The 18,657-nt window shown below is 34.9% G+C and overlaps 1 protein-coding gene across 1 annotated transcript in view; it reads right to left on the reverse strand.

Annotated features, from left to right (window-relative positions):
• Positions 1–731: 731 nt before the first annotated feature.
• TAF2 (TATA-box binding protein associated factor 2) overlaps positions 732–18,657 on the reverse strand; it is an 86,543-nt gene continuing 68,617 nt past the window's right edge. Inside the window, exons 23-26 of the mRNA XM_053558389.1 lie at positions 15,223–15,452; positions 13,179–13,284; positions 10,275–10,397; positions 732–1,184 (exon numbers count right to left, since the gene is read on the reverse strand). Coding sequence (XP_053414364.1) covers positions 922–1,184; positions 10,275–10,397; positions 13,179–13,284; positions 15,223–15,452 — 722 coding nt within the window. The 3' untranslated portion in view covers positions 732–921. The remainder of the gene's footprint in view (positions 1,185–10,274; positions 10,398–13,178; positions 13,285–15,222; positions 15,453–18,657) is intronic.

Here is an 18,657-nt window from a genome sequence, read left to right on the forward strand (position 1 = left end):
TCACAAAAGAGCTAACTGTCAATATCCAAGTTAATAAACATATAAACTGACCTTTTTTAAGGTATCATACTTTGTGTTATACAGAAATAATTTTAGAAAGAATATGTGTTGGCTGTGTAAACTGCCCACATTTAGCAAAACATTTTACATATGAACATATTCACTTACACTTATTGGAAAACAAAACAACTTAAAATTTAAACATCTTGATTTGAAAACAATTGTGGATTCCACAGTTCTGCTAAATTCCAACATTATAATCACTGAATGTGCTATCTTATCTTTTGATAGATACTCAAAATTTTTTTAAAAAGAACTGCTTCCAAATATTTCAATGTTTTAGAGCAAAAGGAAATATAACATTTTTTGTTCATAAATTCTGATGCTTAGTGTCTATGGTTAACACAAAAAATGGTGCGATAGGGAAGAGTCCTATAGAAAAGCCTCTCTGTCTTTTCAGTAGTTCCAAGTGGCGTTATACAATATCTCAGTGGAAAGAGTGGTTGCACCACAAATTTGGCAGTTGCTTCTGTTTAAAACATAACTTTGCCCCGTAACATCCATCAAAGGCTTTTAAACATAATTGACTTTGGCAGAACACATGGAGACCATGATGTGAATGGGGAGTGCCAGTGGACTGGGGGCTTTTATGAAAAGAAGTTTGCTTTGTGTGGATGTGTTTTAAGAAGGAAACAGGGGATGAAATAGTTTATCCAGAACTGTAAAACACATTTTCCTAATTAGATCTCATTTGTATAAATAATGTAAATCAAATGTTTACAACTTAAATGGATTCTGAATGTCTATAAGAGAAGCAAATCTCTACCTCACCAACCCCTCTTTCTATCATTCTTACAGAGGACAAAGCTTTAGTTACATACATTCTTCTGGACACAGAGGGAAAGGTCTCTTTGCTCCTTCTCAGTCTGAAAGGGATGGGGAACGAATAGACCTGCCACTGGCAGGGCTGGAGAAAGTGAAAGGCTCCTTGTCCTTTTCTTTACTGTCATGCTTATGTTTGTGTTTATGCTTATGCTTGTGCTTCTTCTTCTTTTTCTTGTGTTCGTGGTGATGATGGTGATGGTGGTCACTATGTTTGGAGGACGTAGATTCCTTAGTAAACACTGAGAGTGGAGCTGCTGGCACTGGGTGCATACTCATCTCCAAAGGTGATTGTTCTTTACCTTCAAAATTAAAAATACATGAGTTCCTGTTGACAATATGGAAAGTGAAACTAAAGTAAGAGGAAGCTAATGATAGTATACAAAAAGGATTCTTCAGTGTTTATCACTTCCATTAAGAAAGGGAGAAGTATATAAATAGCACATCCAATTAGTTACAGAGTTTTCAGCAAGGCCAGGAAGTTGAATATGTTACTTAGTTCTTTAAATTCTATACAAATTATGACATACGCTAGTTTGTTACCAAATCAAGAAACAATAATTGTCTTAGAGGTTAAGACCCATATTTGTAAATGAAAACAACTTTCTCAATTATAGTTCTGCCCTAACATACTGGGGGGGGGAACAGCAGTATAACTGACCCTTGAACAACACAGGCTTGAGCGCTTCATGGATCCAATTATACACCTATTTTTTTTTGATGCAAACATACATATACAGATGACCAACTTTTTGGATATACAGGTTCTATATGGCCTACTGCAGCATTTGAATATGCATGGATTTTGATATACACAGGGTGCAGGGCGGTTGTGGAAGCGATCCCTCTATGTATACTGACTGACGACTGCATTTTAATTGTGCCATCTGGAGAGCCATTTACACACACATAAACATGTTACCCTAGATGGTAATAACATCTCAGTGCAAATTAAGTATTTCTCTAGTTCTTAAGAATTCCTGGGACTAGATGGGCAAGAGTGAACGCTTTAAGAAGATTCCTTATACATATAGCTTCAACATCCATAAAAGGTGGAGAGTCTATAAAGAGAATGTCTCTTAGCCGGGCGTTGTGGCGGGCGCCTGTAGTCCCAGCTGCTCGGGAGGCTGAGGCAAGAGAATCGCGTAAGCCCAAGAGTTAGAGGTTGCTGTGAGCCGTGTGACGCCACGGCACTCTACCCGAGGGCGGTACAGTGAGACTCTGTCTCTACAAAAAAAAAAAAAAAAAAAAGAGAATGTCTCTATATAAAGATAAGAATAGTATTAGTTATCATCATTGGAGGATGCTAGTCAATCCAACTCATTATTTTGAAAATTAATAAATAGAGAAAGGTATTTATCTTTATTTTCCTATATGCTTTATATTATTGGGTAATAGTAGTTAAGGAGGAACTGGGCTTCGTAGAAGTAATCCAGTTTATAAACAAAAATAAAAGTATAGATTGGAATATCACCATTTTGCAACCCTTAATGAATTAATGGATCTAGGTCCTAAACACATATAACAATTAAATTCATAAAAAAGAGCTGATCAGACACTGTGTTTCTAGACTGAAGAACACACCACCATCTATAAACCTGAATCCAATTACGCTTCTAGATACAACTATAAATTTACAGGGAGTATAGAGAACTCTAATATATTAATTATACCATGGGCAAATAATTAGCAAAATATAAAATTGAAAACTGCAGATTAAAAAAAATCTGGTTCCTTTAACAAATACATTGTAAAGACAGGAAAAGGAGAAAAAGGGACTAGAAATTTTAGATTAGAAAAGATATGAAAGCAACTTAGAACCACCTCATCTTCGATAAACCGAACAAGAACGTCCACTGGGGGAAAGACTCCCTATTTAATAAATGGTACTGGGAGAACGGGATATCCATATGTGAAAGACTGAAACTAGACACGCACCTTTCTCCACTCACAAAAATTGATTCAAGATAGATAAAGGACTTAAATTTTAGGCATGAAATGATAAAAATCCTCAAAGAAAGAATAGGAAAAACACTGGAAGATACTAGCCTCGGGAAAGACTTATGAGGAAGACTGCCATGGCAATAGCAACAATAAACAAATGGGATTTAATTAAATTGAAAAGCTTCTTCACAGCCAAGGAGACAACAACCAAAGCAAATAGACAACCTACCCAATGGGAAAGGATATTTGCATATTTTGAATCAGACAAGGGCTTAATAACTAGGATCTATACAGAACTTGAATTAATCCACAAGAAAAAGAACGATAATCCCATACGTCAATGGGGAAGAGAGATGAACAGAACCTTCTCTAAAGAAGACAGACAAATGGCTAGCAAACACATAAAAAAAGCTCATCATTCCTACTTATTAGAGAAATGCAAATTAAAACTATCCAGAGATATCATCAAGCCCCAGCGAGAATGGCCCATATCACAAAATCTCAAAACTGCAGATGCTCGCGCGGATGTGGAGAGAAAGGAATACTTTTTACACTGCTGGTAGGACTGCAAACTAATACAACCTTTTTGGAAGGAAGTATGAGCAACCTCAAAGAACTCAACCTAGATCTCCCGTTGGATCTGCAATCCCATTACTGGGCATCTATCCAGAAGGAAAAAAAAAAAAAAAAACTTTTATCATAAGGACACTTGTACTAGACTGTTTATCACAGCTCAATTTACAATTGCTAAAATGAGAAACAGCCTAAATGCCCACCAACCCAGGAATGGATTGGCGAGCTGTGGTATATGTATACCATGGAATACTATTCAGCCATTAACAAAAATGGAGATTTTGTAGCATTTGTATTAATTTGGATGGAGGTAGAACACATTATTCTTAATGAAGCATCACAGGAATGGAGAGGCATAAATCCTATGTATTCAACTTTGATATGAGGACAATTAATGACAATTACTGACACGGTGGGGCATGGCGGAAGGGGAGAGCACACAGAGAGAGAAGGAGAGAGGGGGTGAGAGAAAGGAAAAGAAAAAAAGAGAAAACAGTGACTAATCTCACATAAATTGGATTTAATTTTAACCAAAGTACATTACTTGAACATTAATTTTTAATTCAACTTGTTAATACATTGTTTAGGATACTACATCCTCATTTATAAGTGAAATATGTTTGTCATTTCTCCTTTATAATAATATATTTTTTCCAATTTTAGTATCAGGTGTATCCAGATGAAACAGAATGATTTTGAAGTATTTCTTCTTTTCTATTGTTTATAAGATTTGGCATGATCTGTTTTTTGAAATTATCTTTTATTCTAATTTATAAATATTAGTTGTCTATTTTTTGAGACTTTGGAAAAAAAAATAAGGTAACTGATGACTCCATACTGAACCTCAGAATCAAAGCATTCTATGATAGACATAGTCTTATCTGACAATGTGAATGTTACTTTTTTTGCATTATTATTATTGTTCAATATTTCGTTGCAGCAATCATCTGATTTCTTTTCTGAATATATTTATCTTCATTCGTTCTTTGCGAGGTTTTTGTTTCTAGTCCTTATCTTAAACATTGTTATTGTTATTAAATTTTAAGCCTTTCTAATTTTGTGAAGGCAAAAAGTGGAAACCAAATAAACACATGTATATGTATAGAGAAAATTAAAAAAAAATTTAAAATGATATAAAAGCTTTAGCAACCAATTATGGATACAGACCTTATGTAGAGACTGATTTAAACAACTGTTAAAAATAAAAATAGAATAACAGCATTGAGTCAATTGAAAATTAAACATTGACTGAATATTTAAAGATATAAGTAAAATGTTAAGTATGACAATATTATAGTCGTTATGATTTTTAAAATGATATCTTTTAGAGACACATACTAAATGGTTTATGAATAAAGTTATATAACATGTAGGATTCACTTTAAAATAATTCAGAGGGGTGGAAATAGGAGTATAAATTAAATAAGACTGACCATGAGCTCATCATTGGTACAGCTGAGTAAAGGATACAGAAGACTCATTATACTATACTATGAATAGTCTTACTACTTTCCAGCTCTCCACAATGAAGTGTTCTTTTTTCTTAAAGGAGAAGTTAAGGTAATTTGGCAATATGCACGAAAAAGTTAAATGCTTTTGACTAGAATATTCTTTGATCTAGACAGTTAATTTCTAGAAACTTATCCCACTATGTTCATGCATACATCCAAAGAAACATGTACAAAGATATTAATTAGAAGTATTTGTAACAATATAACATCAGCTTTAATGTTGCCCTATCACCAACACCAACCTTTAGCTCTTAAGTTTTCATTTACTATAGACAATATATATTTTGTTTGCTTATTCTCTATCTTTCCTAAATAATATTTTGCCAGGTTGAACCAAAGGTGATAAGAAAGTAGTTTCTTCCTCATGTGAAACTGCATTAATAAGCAGATTTGGGAAACACATGAATGTACTTTCAAGCAGCCTAGTGAAGTCATCTATAGAATTTCTATTGAAAAAGTGCACATATTTCTATCCCCAACACAAACATTTACATGCATAATTTCATATTATCATTTCAGGGGTTTACAAGATACCCGGGAACTTGAAGTCCTTTTAGTGACCTGAAATATGTGTCTACTCTAGAGATAGCAAATATACCAGAAAAAGGAGATACATCAAATTCATACTATAATTTTCCTGTTTCATGTTTTTTTTTTTTTTTTTTTGTAGAGACAGAGTCTCACTTTACCACCTTCAGTAGAGTGCCATGATGTCACAGGACTCATAGCAACCTTTAGCTCTTGGGCTTCCACGATTCTCCTGCCTCAGCCTCCCGAGCAGCTGGGATTATAGGCGCCCACCACAACACCTGGCTATTTTTTGGTTGCAGTTCAGCAGGGACTGGGTTTGAACCTGCCACCCTCGGTATATGGGGCCGGCGCCCTACTCACTGAGCCATAGGCACCACCCTGTTTCATGTTTTATACAAAAGAACAAAGGAGATGGTCAGAGTTTTGTTGTTCCAGTGAATATAAAATCTTTCCTGGAGACCAAATAAAAGGCACCCATGGATAAGGGTTAGCTGCAGTCAATTTAACAAACGTAAAACAAACAGAGAGAGGTACTTAATATAAGACAAATGTGGAAGCTTTTTCAGCCCATTTGATTAAAGTGCTGGTAAGAAACAGCGAATGACCTGCTAATTCTATTAAATCTACTCACATTAGGTATATGTTTAAATTTAACACAAAACCTGTGGTTTCTATTAGGAAAGGTATGAAGTCTGTTCTTTGGATTCTTTAGATCAATGTAAAAAAAAAAAGTATAGCATTGTATCACCATAAGAATTTAAAAAATCAAAGTTTTTTTTTTTTGGTATTAGAGTTTCAAAAGAAAAACCTCTAGGGCAAGCTCTCAAGCTCTTTAAAAAAAATACTTTTTAATTAAAAAAAGTATCATGTACTAGAATTGTGCTTTTCTGACTTATGCAAGAAGGTGTTACATAATACAACAGCCCTAGCTAAGAATCCACAGGAACTCTCCCTCTCTTCTTCCCTACAGAACCCACTAGGGAATTCCCTCTGCTCCCCTCACCCCCACTCCTCTCCAGCACTGCAACCCCTGCAGCAACCTGGGGACAGCCCACTCACCACAGGCCTTTGCAGTAGGGGACAGGGAGTTGCTGTGATGGGAAGGAAAAAGAAATAGTAATGCAGGAAAATAAACTTGCCCACTTTTCCTTTCTTACCCAGTGGCTTGTCCACTACCCATATATGATCCCTCTCTAAAATATTCTTCTATCATATGCAAGGAAAGGGAAAATGAGGGTGGGGGAAGGTTAGAAAATAAAACATGACCTGCTCACTGCTTGTTTCCATGTCTTCTTTACCTAAGCCCCAATTCTTTTCTAACTCTCCCAGATGAGGTCTGCAACTCATTCTACACATTCCAGTTTTCAATTATCATCTGCCTCCTAGGCTGTAAGGGGGTTATCTTACACTTCATCTAAGCTTGTGAATTAAAAAAACCAAACAAACAAAAACAAAACACCCTTCCCCCCTCAAAACCCAGGGGCTTCAAACTCAAATCTTGAAAACAGCATAAATAAGTAAACAGACTATTTACTGGGTGTGGCATAAGGGATCAATGAGTTGGAAAACACATGCCCTACCGCCGCCCTACCAAAGAGTTCCTCTCGGTTAAATCTTTTTCAAGAAAAGCTAGAAATCCAGATTTCTATGTATAATCTCTTCATTTTTAGTGAATTAGTAAGGCTTATACAAACTGCCTCAGCTGAATGAGCTGCATATAGGAAAAACAAAACGAAACAAAAGACCTCCCCCCCATTTGCGACCTTTAATCTAAAATCCCTAGAGACTAAAGAGAGGTCACAGCTTTCCTTATCACTGCTGTGTGCTGTGTCTTCCTCTTGAACCTCCAACTTTCAACCAAGGTCACAGCAGCTATCACAATAGAAGATCTCCAACTGAGAGGCAGGAAAAAGGAAATTCCTTTTCTACTGCCACCAACTATACCTGACTTTACTAGGGTTAGGATAAAGCTGCGCTTCTGACATCCCAAAATATGAAGCTCTGAGTGCCCCTTCTCACGGAAACAATGTTGCGTAAAATAGCTAGATTTCATACTTCTGTTCTTCATTTATGGTCTGGGTTAAAAGGGCTTTTGCTGGACTAGTTTGGGTAAATAACTTAGCAAATATAACGTGTCTATGGAAAAAGCGCACTAAAAAGTCCAAAATAAATTCATGTACAATCGAAACACTATCATTGCTAAAATGAAGGCTTTCTAAATTCTGACAATATTGCTATTGAATTTTAAGACTTGCTCAGTAGCTTTAAGGTACTGAATAGGACAAACACATTAAAAGGAAATTACAAAGGCGTATAAAATACATAATCAAAGTTAAGTTTAATAGATCAGTTCACCTAACTGGTATACATTTTCTCTCATGACTTAAAAAGGTCCTACAGAGATAGCAGCCATAGCTAAAATTTTAATGCTTTCCTATTCCTTACCACTAGCCCTTCCTCTCTCCCTCCAGTCTTACCATACAATGCCATGAGAACTACAAGACTACAAAGAGAGATTCCCCCAAAGTGAAAATGTATTATTATTATTTTTTTTTTTTAGAGACAGAGTTTCACTTGATTGCCCACGGTAGAGTGCCATGGTGTCACAAAGCTCAACAGCAACCTCCAACTCTTGGGCTTAGGCGATTCCCTTGCCTCAGCCTCCCGAGTAGCAGGGACTACAGGTGCCCACCACAACGCCCAGCTACTTTTTTGTTGCAGTTTGGCCAGGACCAGGTTTGAACCTGCCATCCTCGGTATATGGGGCTGGCTCCCTGTGCACTGAGCCACAGGCACTGCCTGTGAAAATGTATTTTTTAAAAGCAATAGGGAACAATGATACAAAAGCATATTTGTGGGCACAAAAAAGGTTGCAAAGATTTGCTTCTACATAGGTTAATAATACCAAATGTACTCAGATTCTTTTTGGAACAGGAATTGATTAGAGTCTTAGAAATTCAGAAGGATTTATTTATTTTAAAGGTAAGGTAGGCAGGCAGAAGCATCACTCTCAAACTAAATCAAGAAGGCTGATACTCTTTAAGCTTTATAATTTTAAAAAATATAAAATTTCATGTCTAATAAAATTTTAATAAGTATAAGGATAACAAGGCAAAATTATACCAAAAGCAAATACAAAACTGGCAATAGCAAAGAAATGTCAAAATTAAGAAAGTTAAGTACCAAAGTACTCAGCTGGTTTTCTTCTGAAACATATTTTGTGGTATTCTATTAAAATAAATGCATATGGAGCACGAAGAATTATATGTAATCAACAATCTGATGTCTCAACAGCAAAATATTTTGAGGGGTTTCTATTGTTTGAAGACTCCTATTAATCACAGTTAATTCCCGAGCTCCTCACATCAATAAACAGTACCTCTGGCTGGCGCCTGCAGCTCAAAGGAGTAGGGCGCCGGCCCCAAATACAGGAGGTGGTGGGTTCAAAAACCCAGCCCTGGCCAAAACAAACAAACAAACAAACAAAAAAACTGCAATAAATAAATAAATAAATAAATAAACAAATAAATAGTACCTCTTTAAAAAAAAAAAGATACAAAACATGGCTCATATAAGCAAAATCCATCCACTGGAAGGTAAGTGCCAGGTAAAATCTGGCTAATGACTAATAATTTTTGAAAAATTATTTATTAAAGATGATTTTGTTTATGCATTTCACTTTCTATTCTTTCAATTCTTGAGGACTGAATATTTGCTTCATGGTAGTTTATCAGCATTGAAATGTTTACTTTTCTTTTTGGATTATAATCTTTTATTGTAAGCAGCAGAACAGTTAAAATAAGCCAAAGAAACTATAAAATAATAAAACAGGTAACAAACACATCTGGATTGAGTTAGTTTTCATAATTTTAATCAGTTAGAAATAATACAGAAGATGTTAAAAGACAGAGGATGTTAAGGTTTTCTAGGTATAGCATCAAGTCTTTATGGGATAGAGGTAGCAGGGTAAGTGATTGATTTTTGTATTTTGCAGAGTTATAAAGGTACATATATGATGGTTTCTACTGAAGACAGCATTTGTCATACAGTATGTGTAGAAAAAGCAAAGAGCAAGATGAAGACACAATGGTATCTTTAAAGAACATAATGAGGGATAATTTTTTCTCATCCAAGTTTTTGTTATTTCCAAATTTTCTATAATAAAAATATATTACTTTTGGGGGGGGGGAAAGGCTATTTTAAAATAGTCTTTAAAGTCGGATAATATAAATAAAGTCAATGTATTATAAGAACAGCTCGCTTGAAGCCCATAGCACAGTGGATACAGTGCCCGCCATATAAACTGAGGGTGGGGGGTTTGAACCAAGCTCGGGCCAGCTAAACAGCAATGACAACTGCAACAAAAACTAGCTGGATGTTGTAGCAGGTGCCTGTAGTCCCAGATACTTGAAAGGCTGAGGCAAGAGAATCGCTTAAGCTCGAGATTGAGGTAAGCCTGAGATTGAGGTTGCTGTGAGCTGTGACGCCATGACACTCTACTAAGGGCAACATAGTGAAACTCTGTCTCAAAAAGAAAAGCAAGTCCTAGCTTTTTAAATTGATTAACTCTATGAAGTTTATAGATTTGTTCTTTTTTTCTTTTACAGATTTCTTTTTCCTTTCTTTTATTTATTTATTTATTCTCTTAGAGACAAGGTCTCACACTGGCCCTTAGGCTGGAGTGCAGTAGCCTATCATAGCTCATTGTAACCATGAACTCTGGGGCTCAAGTGATCCTCCCATCTCAGCCTCTTAGGACTACCAGCATGTCACCAAGCCCAGCTTATAAATTTGTTCTTGAGGAGGAAAAAAAATTTAATTCATTAATCATACCTGCTGCCTTCCGTGCAAGTTCCATACTCCACTGGGGTTTTGTGGTGGGTGTGCTGTCAGAGCCTGATGAATGCTGGGGTATTAAGGCAGATCGGGAGCTGGCCGGCCGAAACTTAGAGAGCCCTAAAATACCAAACAAGAAGAAAATAAGGATTTATTTGTTTTCTAAAGAAGAAAAAACCTGACAAGTTTTTATAGTTGGCCTAAAAAAAGGATGCAATTCAACCACAGAAAAATTCTTACAATGGAAAGAATGCTCTTTTAAAACTGCTAAAAAATCCCATTCAATACTGTGTCATGCTTTGACATTGAGTTCACTGTTCTGTCTAAACTGCCAATCAGTATCTTAGGGATAATAATGTAAATTTGTATATGGACCCTTTACCAGAGTATTGTTTCATGTTAGTTATTAGATTGGTACCATTCCCATAGTAATAGAAGGTCTAATAAATGTAATAAAAAAAAAATACTTTGCCATGGTTCCTGTAAGCTTAAATTTGAGAACAATATGTATTTGAGTGAGATAATCAACTTGCTCAACATATAAATAAAACCTTATATTCTATATTCTGGGACAGAAACTATTATATTTTTTATGATTAATGTAAAACTTTGCATATAGTAAAGTTTGTCTGCTTTCCCCCAAATTTTCTAGTAAATATCATTGTAAAATTTTCTCAATAGATAAAACTAACTTAGGGATTACAGAAGGCATTTAAAAACAGGAAATGGTTTAATATGAACAGCATTGTAATAGAAATTCAGAGACCCAGATTTTGATTACAGACTTATCTATATGTTAGAAATACATTCTGGGCAAGATACTTTATCTCACTGTGTCTTAATTCCTTCACTTGTCACATGGATGGACCCTAAGATTTGGGTCTATCTCTTAGTTGGCCATTACTTGAATATGATATCTAGGTTAAGTCACTTAGCACTGCTCTGCTCATTTACTTTTTTTTTTTTTTGTAGAGACAGAGTCTCACTTTATGGCCCTCGGTAGAGTGCCGTGGCCTCACACAGCTCACAGCAACCTCCAACTCCTGGGCTTAAGCGATTCTCTTGCCTCAGCCTCCCGAGTAGCTGGGACCACAAGCACCCGCCACAACGCCTGGCTATCTTTTGGTTGCAGTTTGGCCGGGCCCGGGCCTGAACCCGCCACCCTCGGTATATGGGGCCGGCGCCCCACCGACTGAGCCAAAGGCGCTGCCCTGCTCATTTACTTAAATGAACAGAATAGATAAATAATTATTAAGATGTCTTAAATTATAAATGCCAAAGAATTCACAACCTGTTTTCAGACTCATATATGCAGACTCATTTTATACCTGCAGCCAGTTCTTAAATTCTATTATTAATCACATTACAGGAAAGTAAAAAAATACTTCAGATAATATAAGTAACATTAAAACAGAAAGTCAACAAAAAGCCAACCAATGGCAATAATGAGCCTTAGCACAACTGTAACATGATAGAAAAAAAAACAAACCCTCACTCAAAGATGAAGATAACCTCATGGGCTATGAATATGATTTTTAAACAATGAGAAACAGTACTCAGAAAGGAAGAAAACAAACAAAAAAAGGGATGGGGTAGGGAGACAAGAAAAACAGTCATACCTATAATGGAAAAAATATATTAAAAAGCAAACCTGAATTGTCATTTTATGGTTAATCTAAATTATTAATCTGATGACAATAAAAACAATACTATGTCAGATACGAAAAGTGATTTCAAATAAAAATGAACTATTATTTTTGCATCAATATGAATTTTAGAAACACCATGCTGAGTGAAAAAAGCAAGTTATGTTATACTATTTTCATGAAAATTCAAAAAGGAAGCACCAATAAATATACAAGATCACAAATCTATGTGTTAGTACAGTATAAATAAACGTGACAAAATGAAATTAAGAAAAATAAAAAATGAAGATTCAAGACAGTCGTTATTTGTAGTGCAGAGGAATGAGAACAGGACCAAGGAAGAAGCGCAAAAAGAATGTCTGTGATGGCGCATAACGGTACATGCTAAGATGGGGTGCAAGTTCATAGTAGTTTTATTACTGTATTTCAAAACCTACTTGTAAATTACATCAGAGGCTATGTTTCTTAAAAATTAAAAAATCCTTATGATATAAACTGCTATAATCTCTTCAAAAAGTATAGCAGTATGTATTAAGAGCTATAAAAATCTTCTAAAGATAAATATCTCACAATATAGCTAATATTTTCATAATACAATTTGGAAAATTTATTCAAAGACAATACTTTTGACAAAGAACAAAGGTTAAATGAAGATATTCAGTACAGAATTATCTATAATAACTAAAAATCCGAAACTAAATGCCTGTCAATAGGGAAATAATAAGGTAAATTATAGTAGTATTTGCCTTAAGTAGTATTTTCAAAAGAAAACATGATACTTTTTGAGAGATGCATGCAAAGGTGGAAGATAGTATCATATGGCATAGGCAAGCAAAAGGAAAGGGTAGTGCTATGGGCAGCATTTACTTCAGTAAAAAAAGGATCTTTAAATTAATTGTGGTAACATTATTAAAAATAAAGCAGACCTAACATTTTCTTTTGAAGTTAAGTCCACCACATATAAGTAAAAAAGAAATTAAAGCTTATCAGAGAAATCTGACAAATGGATTTTATAATAACAAATATGTCAGCATGCCAAATATTTTCAAAAGACCAAGTTAAACAGAAAATTAAAAAAAAAATCACTTTTTAAATTTATTGTTTTACCAGTGTATGTTATAAGCTGATATAATACAGTATTTTACACTGGCTAATTTAAACTTCAAAGATGTTTATTTGAAAATAAAGCAACACATCTTAGAATACTATTATCAATAACTCCATCTCTCTAAAAACTGCAGCACGCTAATCTTACCTGGAGTTGACGGCCTTTCAAGCATGTTCAAATGATGGGAAATGAAGGCCTGGCTATCATGAACAGTATCCATATCAATCTCCTCCTCATCTTGAGAATTTGAGAACTAAATACAACACACACGTACAAAACAAAACAAAGGGATAAAAAAGCCATTATATCACTTCATATTTGGATCTCAGATCTTAGGAAAAGCAGCAGAGGGGCCATAGGACATACCCCCAGATAATCTTAAAAGGAAAAGCAGTTTCTTTTCCTCAAAAGGTAGTAAGAGAGAGAAAAGATTATGTGCTTCAACCTCCAGATGAAGCTGAATGGAAATTATTGGGAATGTAACAGCAACTAAAATCTACTCCTATATTGTGGGAACAAGTCGTGTGCCTCGGTGGTATGTACGCGCACACATAGTTCCTCCCCCAAATAGAGAAGAAGTATGTGATAACAGAAGTTAAATAACTGGTTGGAAGGTCTTAGAAGGACATTTGAATTCTTTTATGATTCAGTCTGTCCCACGTATTCCTGCTAAGGAAAAACCATTGCAAATATTCAAAAAGATTTACAAGAAGGTGAATATCCTACACTGTTAATACAGGTTTAACCTGTATTTCTTACTCTGATTTTGAGTTTGACTTTACTGCTATCCTCATTCTTCTCCAGTATTTGACCAGGTTCTAGTGGGGACCCCAGTGGTGTATCAGCCTTCCTCTTCACTCCCTGCTGATGAGCTGATATATTACATGATGCTTCCTTGGCAAGGTGATCATCTTCCTGCGGCAATATTCAAGATCAAAATTAGATTTCTGAAGACAAGTAGCTCACATTATAGCTGAAAACTAATAGCTACAGCAACCACGTAGATCAGAGCATGCCCAGTGACTAGAAGTTATTAGCAATGGGCATAAAACAAATTTAAATTTAACCTTTTCCTGTCCGCTAGTCTTTTTGAGGGGATAAGGCAGGTATTTAGAGCTTTCCCCCAAAGAATGTATCTTTTGGTGCCATTTTTTTCTCTTATCCTGAAGTGTGTGTGTGCATAAGTTAACCTATATGAGCAAGAATTATAATCATACTCATTTTCATGGATTTCTAAATATTTAGATCTGAAAGAGCTCTTTAATAAGACTCTTTTTTCTATGTAAGGATTTGTATGTCTTCTTTATAACTCAAACTCTAGGACACAATTTAAATTTACAACAAATAAATACAATTATATGTCAGAAAATTTAGTTGAATAAGTAAATCCAAAATGACTAATACTAACTAGGATAGAGAGAATCTGAGCCTTTTCAAGTGTCAAAACACCAGTAGGGAATTGCCAGGCAAGTAATCTGGTTAAATATTGGTGAAAAATGAAGCTTGAATTTTGGAGACATTATGCCATCAAAATCACTTCAGAAAATCTTCCTTTTACAGTACAATGATTAATATGCATCCTAAAAGTTTTTCTACAAAGTCTGGTAATTTTATAACGCAAAAGTAGAAATAAAAGCTTTTTAATGGCAAACATCTACATACAAATTTAAAAAATAAAAGTCTCCTCCCAAATCAGCAGATTATTCATTAACCTGATCATTCATTATTCATTCAGTTATTTATGTATTTCTTTCAATGAGCAGTTACTAGGTACTTATAATATGTTTAGAAGTATGTTAGGTATTACACCATAACAATTAAAAAGGACAGGGCCCCTGTATTCACATGGCTTGTATGGACAAGATAGGTTAATGTATAATAGGTTAAAATTAATTTCTATCTTCTACTACTCAGAGAAGAAATTGTATGCTCAAGTAGAAAAAAATCATGCCATCACAAAGGGAGCAAAATGGACTCTCCACACGTTGTTTGTTACACGCAGTCATGCAGTTGTCAGTAGCACTTTATAAATCATGAAGTTCTAAATAAATGTCTGGCAGCAGGTTTTAAAATGGCACAAGAAACTGTGTTAGTGGCTTTAAAATGCACTCGTTCACAGGAAACAATTCTCTTCTCTAGATGACTCTGTGTCATAAAATTACCTATCTTCTATAATATGTGTGATTCTTACAGGGTTCTGAAATCCAACTAGCTGTGTGTGACTGCTTGGATTATTCACAGCTTCTTGGTTGCCTGCTATGGCCTCTGGAATTATAGTAGGATTCAAGACAGCTTTTTTCTCCTTTAGATTAAGAACCAATCCAAGTTCTGGCAAGGGTAAACATGAAGGTCTACTAAGGCCAAAAAGTGTGAAGTACAAGTCCACAGCACCACACCGTAATCTCCAGTCATGTGAAGTACCTAAGTGGCAAATAATAAAGAAATAAAATCAGTATGCACATTTATCTATAAATAGATATAATTAACTGTTCCAGAACCTAAACACAGGAAATTTTATTTTATTTTTTTTATTTTCATTTTCTTTTGGGAATTTTATAATTGGAAAAAACTTTATAACTCCTTTTTCTTCTTCTTCTTTTTTTTGCAATTTTTGGCCAGGGCTGGGTTTGAACCTGCCACTCTGGCATATGGGGCCGGTGCCCTACTCCTTTGAGCCACAGTTACCGCCCCACGCCTTTCTTCTCAAAAAATGAATATGAGACATCAACTACAAATCTAATATTCCAAAACCAGTATTTTTTCTGGTCTTAAATTTTTCCTTTAATTCTTTTTCCTCAGTAATTATTCCACATTCATTCATTCTCTGTTCATCTAGTCTGATTCTCTTCATTAATGACCTATTAGAAAGCACTCAAGCCTTCACACACCCTTTTCGCTGAAACAAATTCTCCTATCTCTAGAACTTATTACTTTCAGGTTTTAAATATACTAAGAAATCATACAACTAACCGAAATAACAAAATTCTAAACTTGACTTATTGTAGAGAAGGAAAATATTTTGGTAAAAACTTTTATATTTGTGTTATTGTACTAATTAAAAAAAATACAAATAAGCAAACTACAGAAATAACATCAAGTAGTAAGCATGTACTTGACCTGAAGAAGACTACGTGGGTCAAAAGTCAGTTTAAACTAGTTGAGACACTTTCTTTAAATTTCTCAGTCTCCATGTTTTCATCTCTAAGTAAGGAGTTTTGGTCTTAACCCACAGCAATGACAGACCAGAGCACACTGATATCAGAGTTTGTTTTTACTTTCCTTTTCTCCCCAGTACAGCATTCCAGGTAGGCATTACTACCAAATAGAACTGACTGGAAAAAAGGAAATTTATCATCTAGGGTTAGACAATCCCTTTGGTTCCTAGTCAGAATTTTAAATAATTTGGAGAATTTAAAAGTGAATAGAAGGAATGTGGAAATTCTTCTCAGTAGAAAAATAAACTATAAATACTTAATTTTGACTAAAAACTATGGTTTCAAAAAGGTACCATAACACACATACTTAAAAAGGAAAACATTTTGGACATCATAACCATTGAACTTTGTGTTTTTCAACAACAAATTATTAGACTAAGCAAATAATAATCCAATAGTGATTCTGGTAAGGCTTACTCTAACAGGTATGTAACTATTAATTATATGCAAAGGAAATCCATAGTGGAGGAAATTAGATAGTGCACCGTGCTGGCCAGTTTGCATGCTATATTGTAGGAAACAGCTCTCATCATTCCTATTTGAGACATTCCAGTTTTGCTATTGTGTGACATATGACATTATTAGACACAAAGGGCAAAAGCTCCTGAAGAGGCTTAGGTTTTTACAACATACAAACTACATAGAAACTAGAAATGGAAAAAATGGAACGCAGTGAAAGTAAAAATGTGACATTGGAAACCCATTTTCTGTCTCTGGAATATGCATAGGTGGATACTTCAAGGGCCTGCCATATTTTTTTGTAGCCATTCATTATTCTCAAAAAAATCCCCCACAAACCAAAAACAAACAAACAAAAAAATAAAAAGACTTGACTGGGCAACATCATCAGACCCCATCTTCACCAAAAAAAAGAAAAAAAAAAATTGCTTGGCACTGTAGTGCATGCCTGTAGTCCTAGTTACTGAGGTGGGAAGATCGCTTGAGCTCAGGAGTTCAAGGCTGCAGTGAACTATGATCATGCCACTGCACTCCAGCTGGGTGACAAAATGAGATCATAGACTAAAATAAATAATCTTTTTATTTAAAATTCTTAAGCAACTAGGAACACAGACTATATAATGTAAAAGATCCTTCTCTTTGAAAATGTTTACTATCTTTTTGTGGAGGATTATTAATTTAAAAGGTGTATGAGAACTGTAAAGAACATTTTTGAGGCAAAGTGAGGAAATATGAGTTATATACTGGGGTAGAGTGGGATGCTACCATGGTTATGTAGGAGAATGACTTTATTCTCCAGAGCATATACTGAAGCACAGGGTGTCCCAAAGGTTGCCTCAAGTTACCATGCATAGAAAAATGGGGAATGGCAGCTTAATGTACCTTTTTTTTTTGAAACAAAATATCCATTATAAAATTTTACGGAACATTTACAAAATAATATCTACATGTTGGCCACCTCTTTGTAAAGTTTTATACTAAATATTTTAGAAATACAGGTACATTTAGCTGCAATTTCTTATTTTTCCTATGTATGGTGACTTTGGGACACCCTGTATTTTGAGATGAAGAGCATAATGCAATTTATTTTCAAATGGTTCAGAAAAAATGAGGGAGTGAATATACAGGGTGGCCATGAAGTTAATTGCACACTATTTTAAATTGCACACAAACTTTATGGCCACCCTTTATATATAAAAAAAGAGAAGGAAAAGAAGATAAAGTAAATGTGGTAAATTTTTAACAACTGAGGAATTAAGCTGAATGCATATGGTTATTCATGGCACTACTCATTAAATTTTTCTAAGCTTTGACATTTTTATTAAAAAATGCTGAAGATAAAAAGTTATATGAAAATAAACAGAATGAGTTAAGATATCTAAAATGTTTATGAGTGAGTTTACATACCATGATCATATTAATGTACACAGCTATGATTTAATAAAAATTAAAAAAAAGAAAAAAAAAGAAAACCATCCCTGTGGGGGGAAAAAAAAAAAAGAACTCTGTAGGTGTATCTATTTTCAAAGCAAAACTGTTAGAAAGATTCAAGATTACCTCCCCAAATTGAAAGCTACCACACACAGCAGAGACCATGCAGCCTGGGGCCTTAAAAGTTTCAGTCTGAGAACCTTCCTTCTGTCATATGCAGCCATTAAAGTGGCGTCGTTACCAAGAGTCCCCAGTTTCTGTTCCTGTCTCTCAGCTACAAATCCCCCTTTAGTATATTTCTAAAACGAGTATTAGTATTAATTGAATTGTATATAAATATATATATATATATTTTTTTTTTTTTGAGATAAGGTCTCACTGTGTTGCCTGGGCTAGTGTGTAGTGGCACCATCACTGCTCACTGCAGCCTGCTTACTGAGGCAGGAGGATTACTCGAGCCCACTGAGGGCTCCCAAAGTGGCAGGATTAAAGTGTGAGCCACTCCACCCAGCTGAATGGTA

The sequence above is a fragment of the Nycticebus coucang genome, chromosome 13, assembly GCF_027406575.1.
Source record: "Nycticebus coucang isolate mNycCou1 chromosome 13, mNycCou1.pri, whole genome shotgun sequence".
NCBI classification, from domain to species: Eukaryota; Metazoa; Chordata; class Mammalia; order Primates; family Lorisidae; genus Nycticebus; species Nycticebus coucang.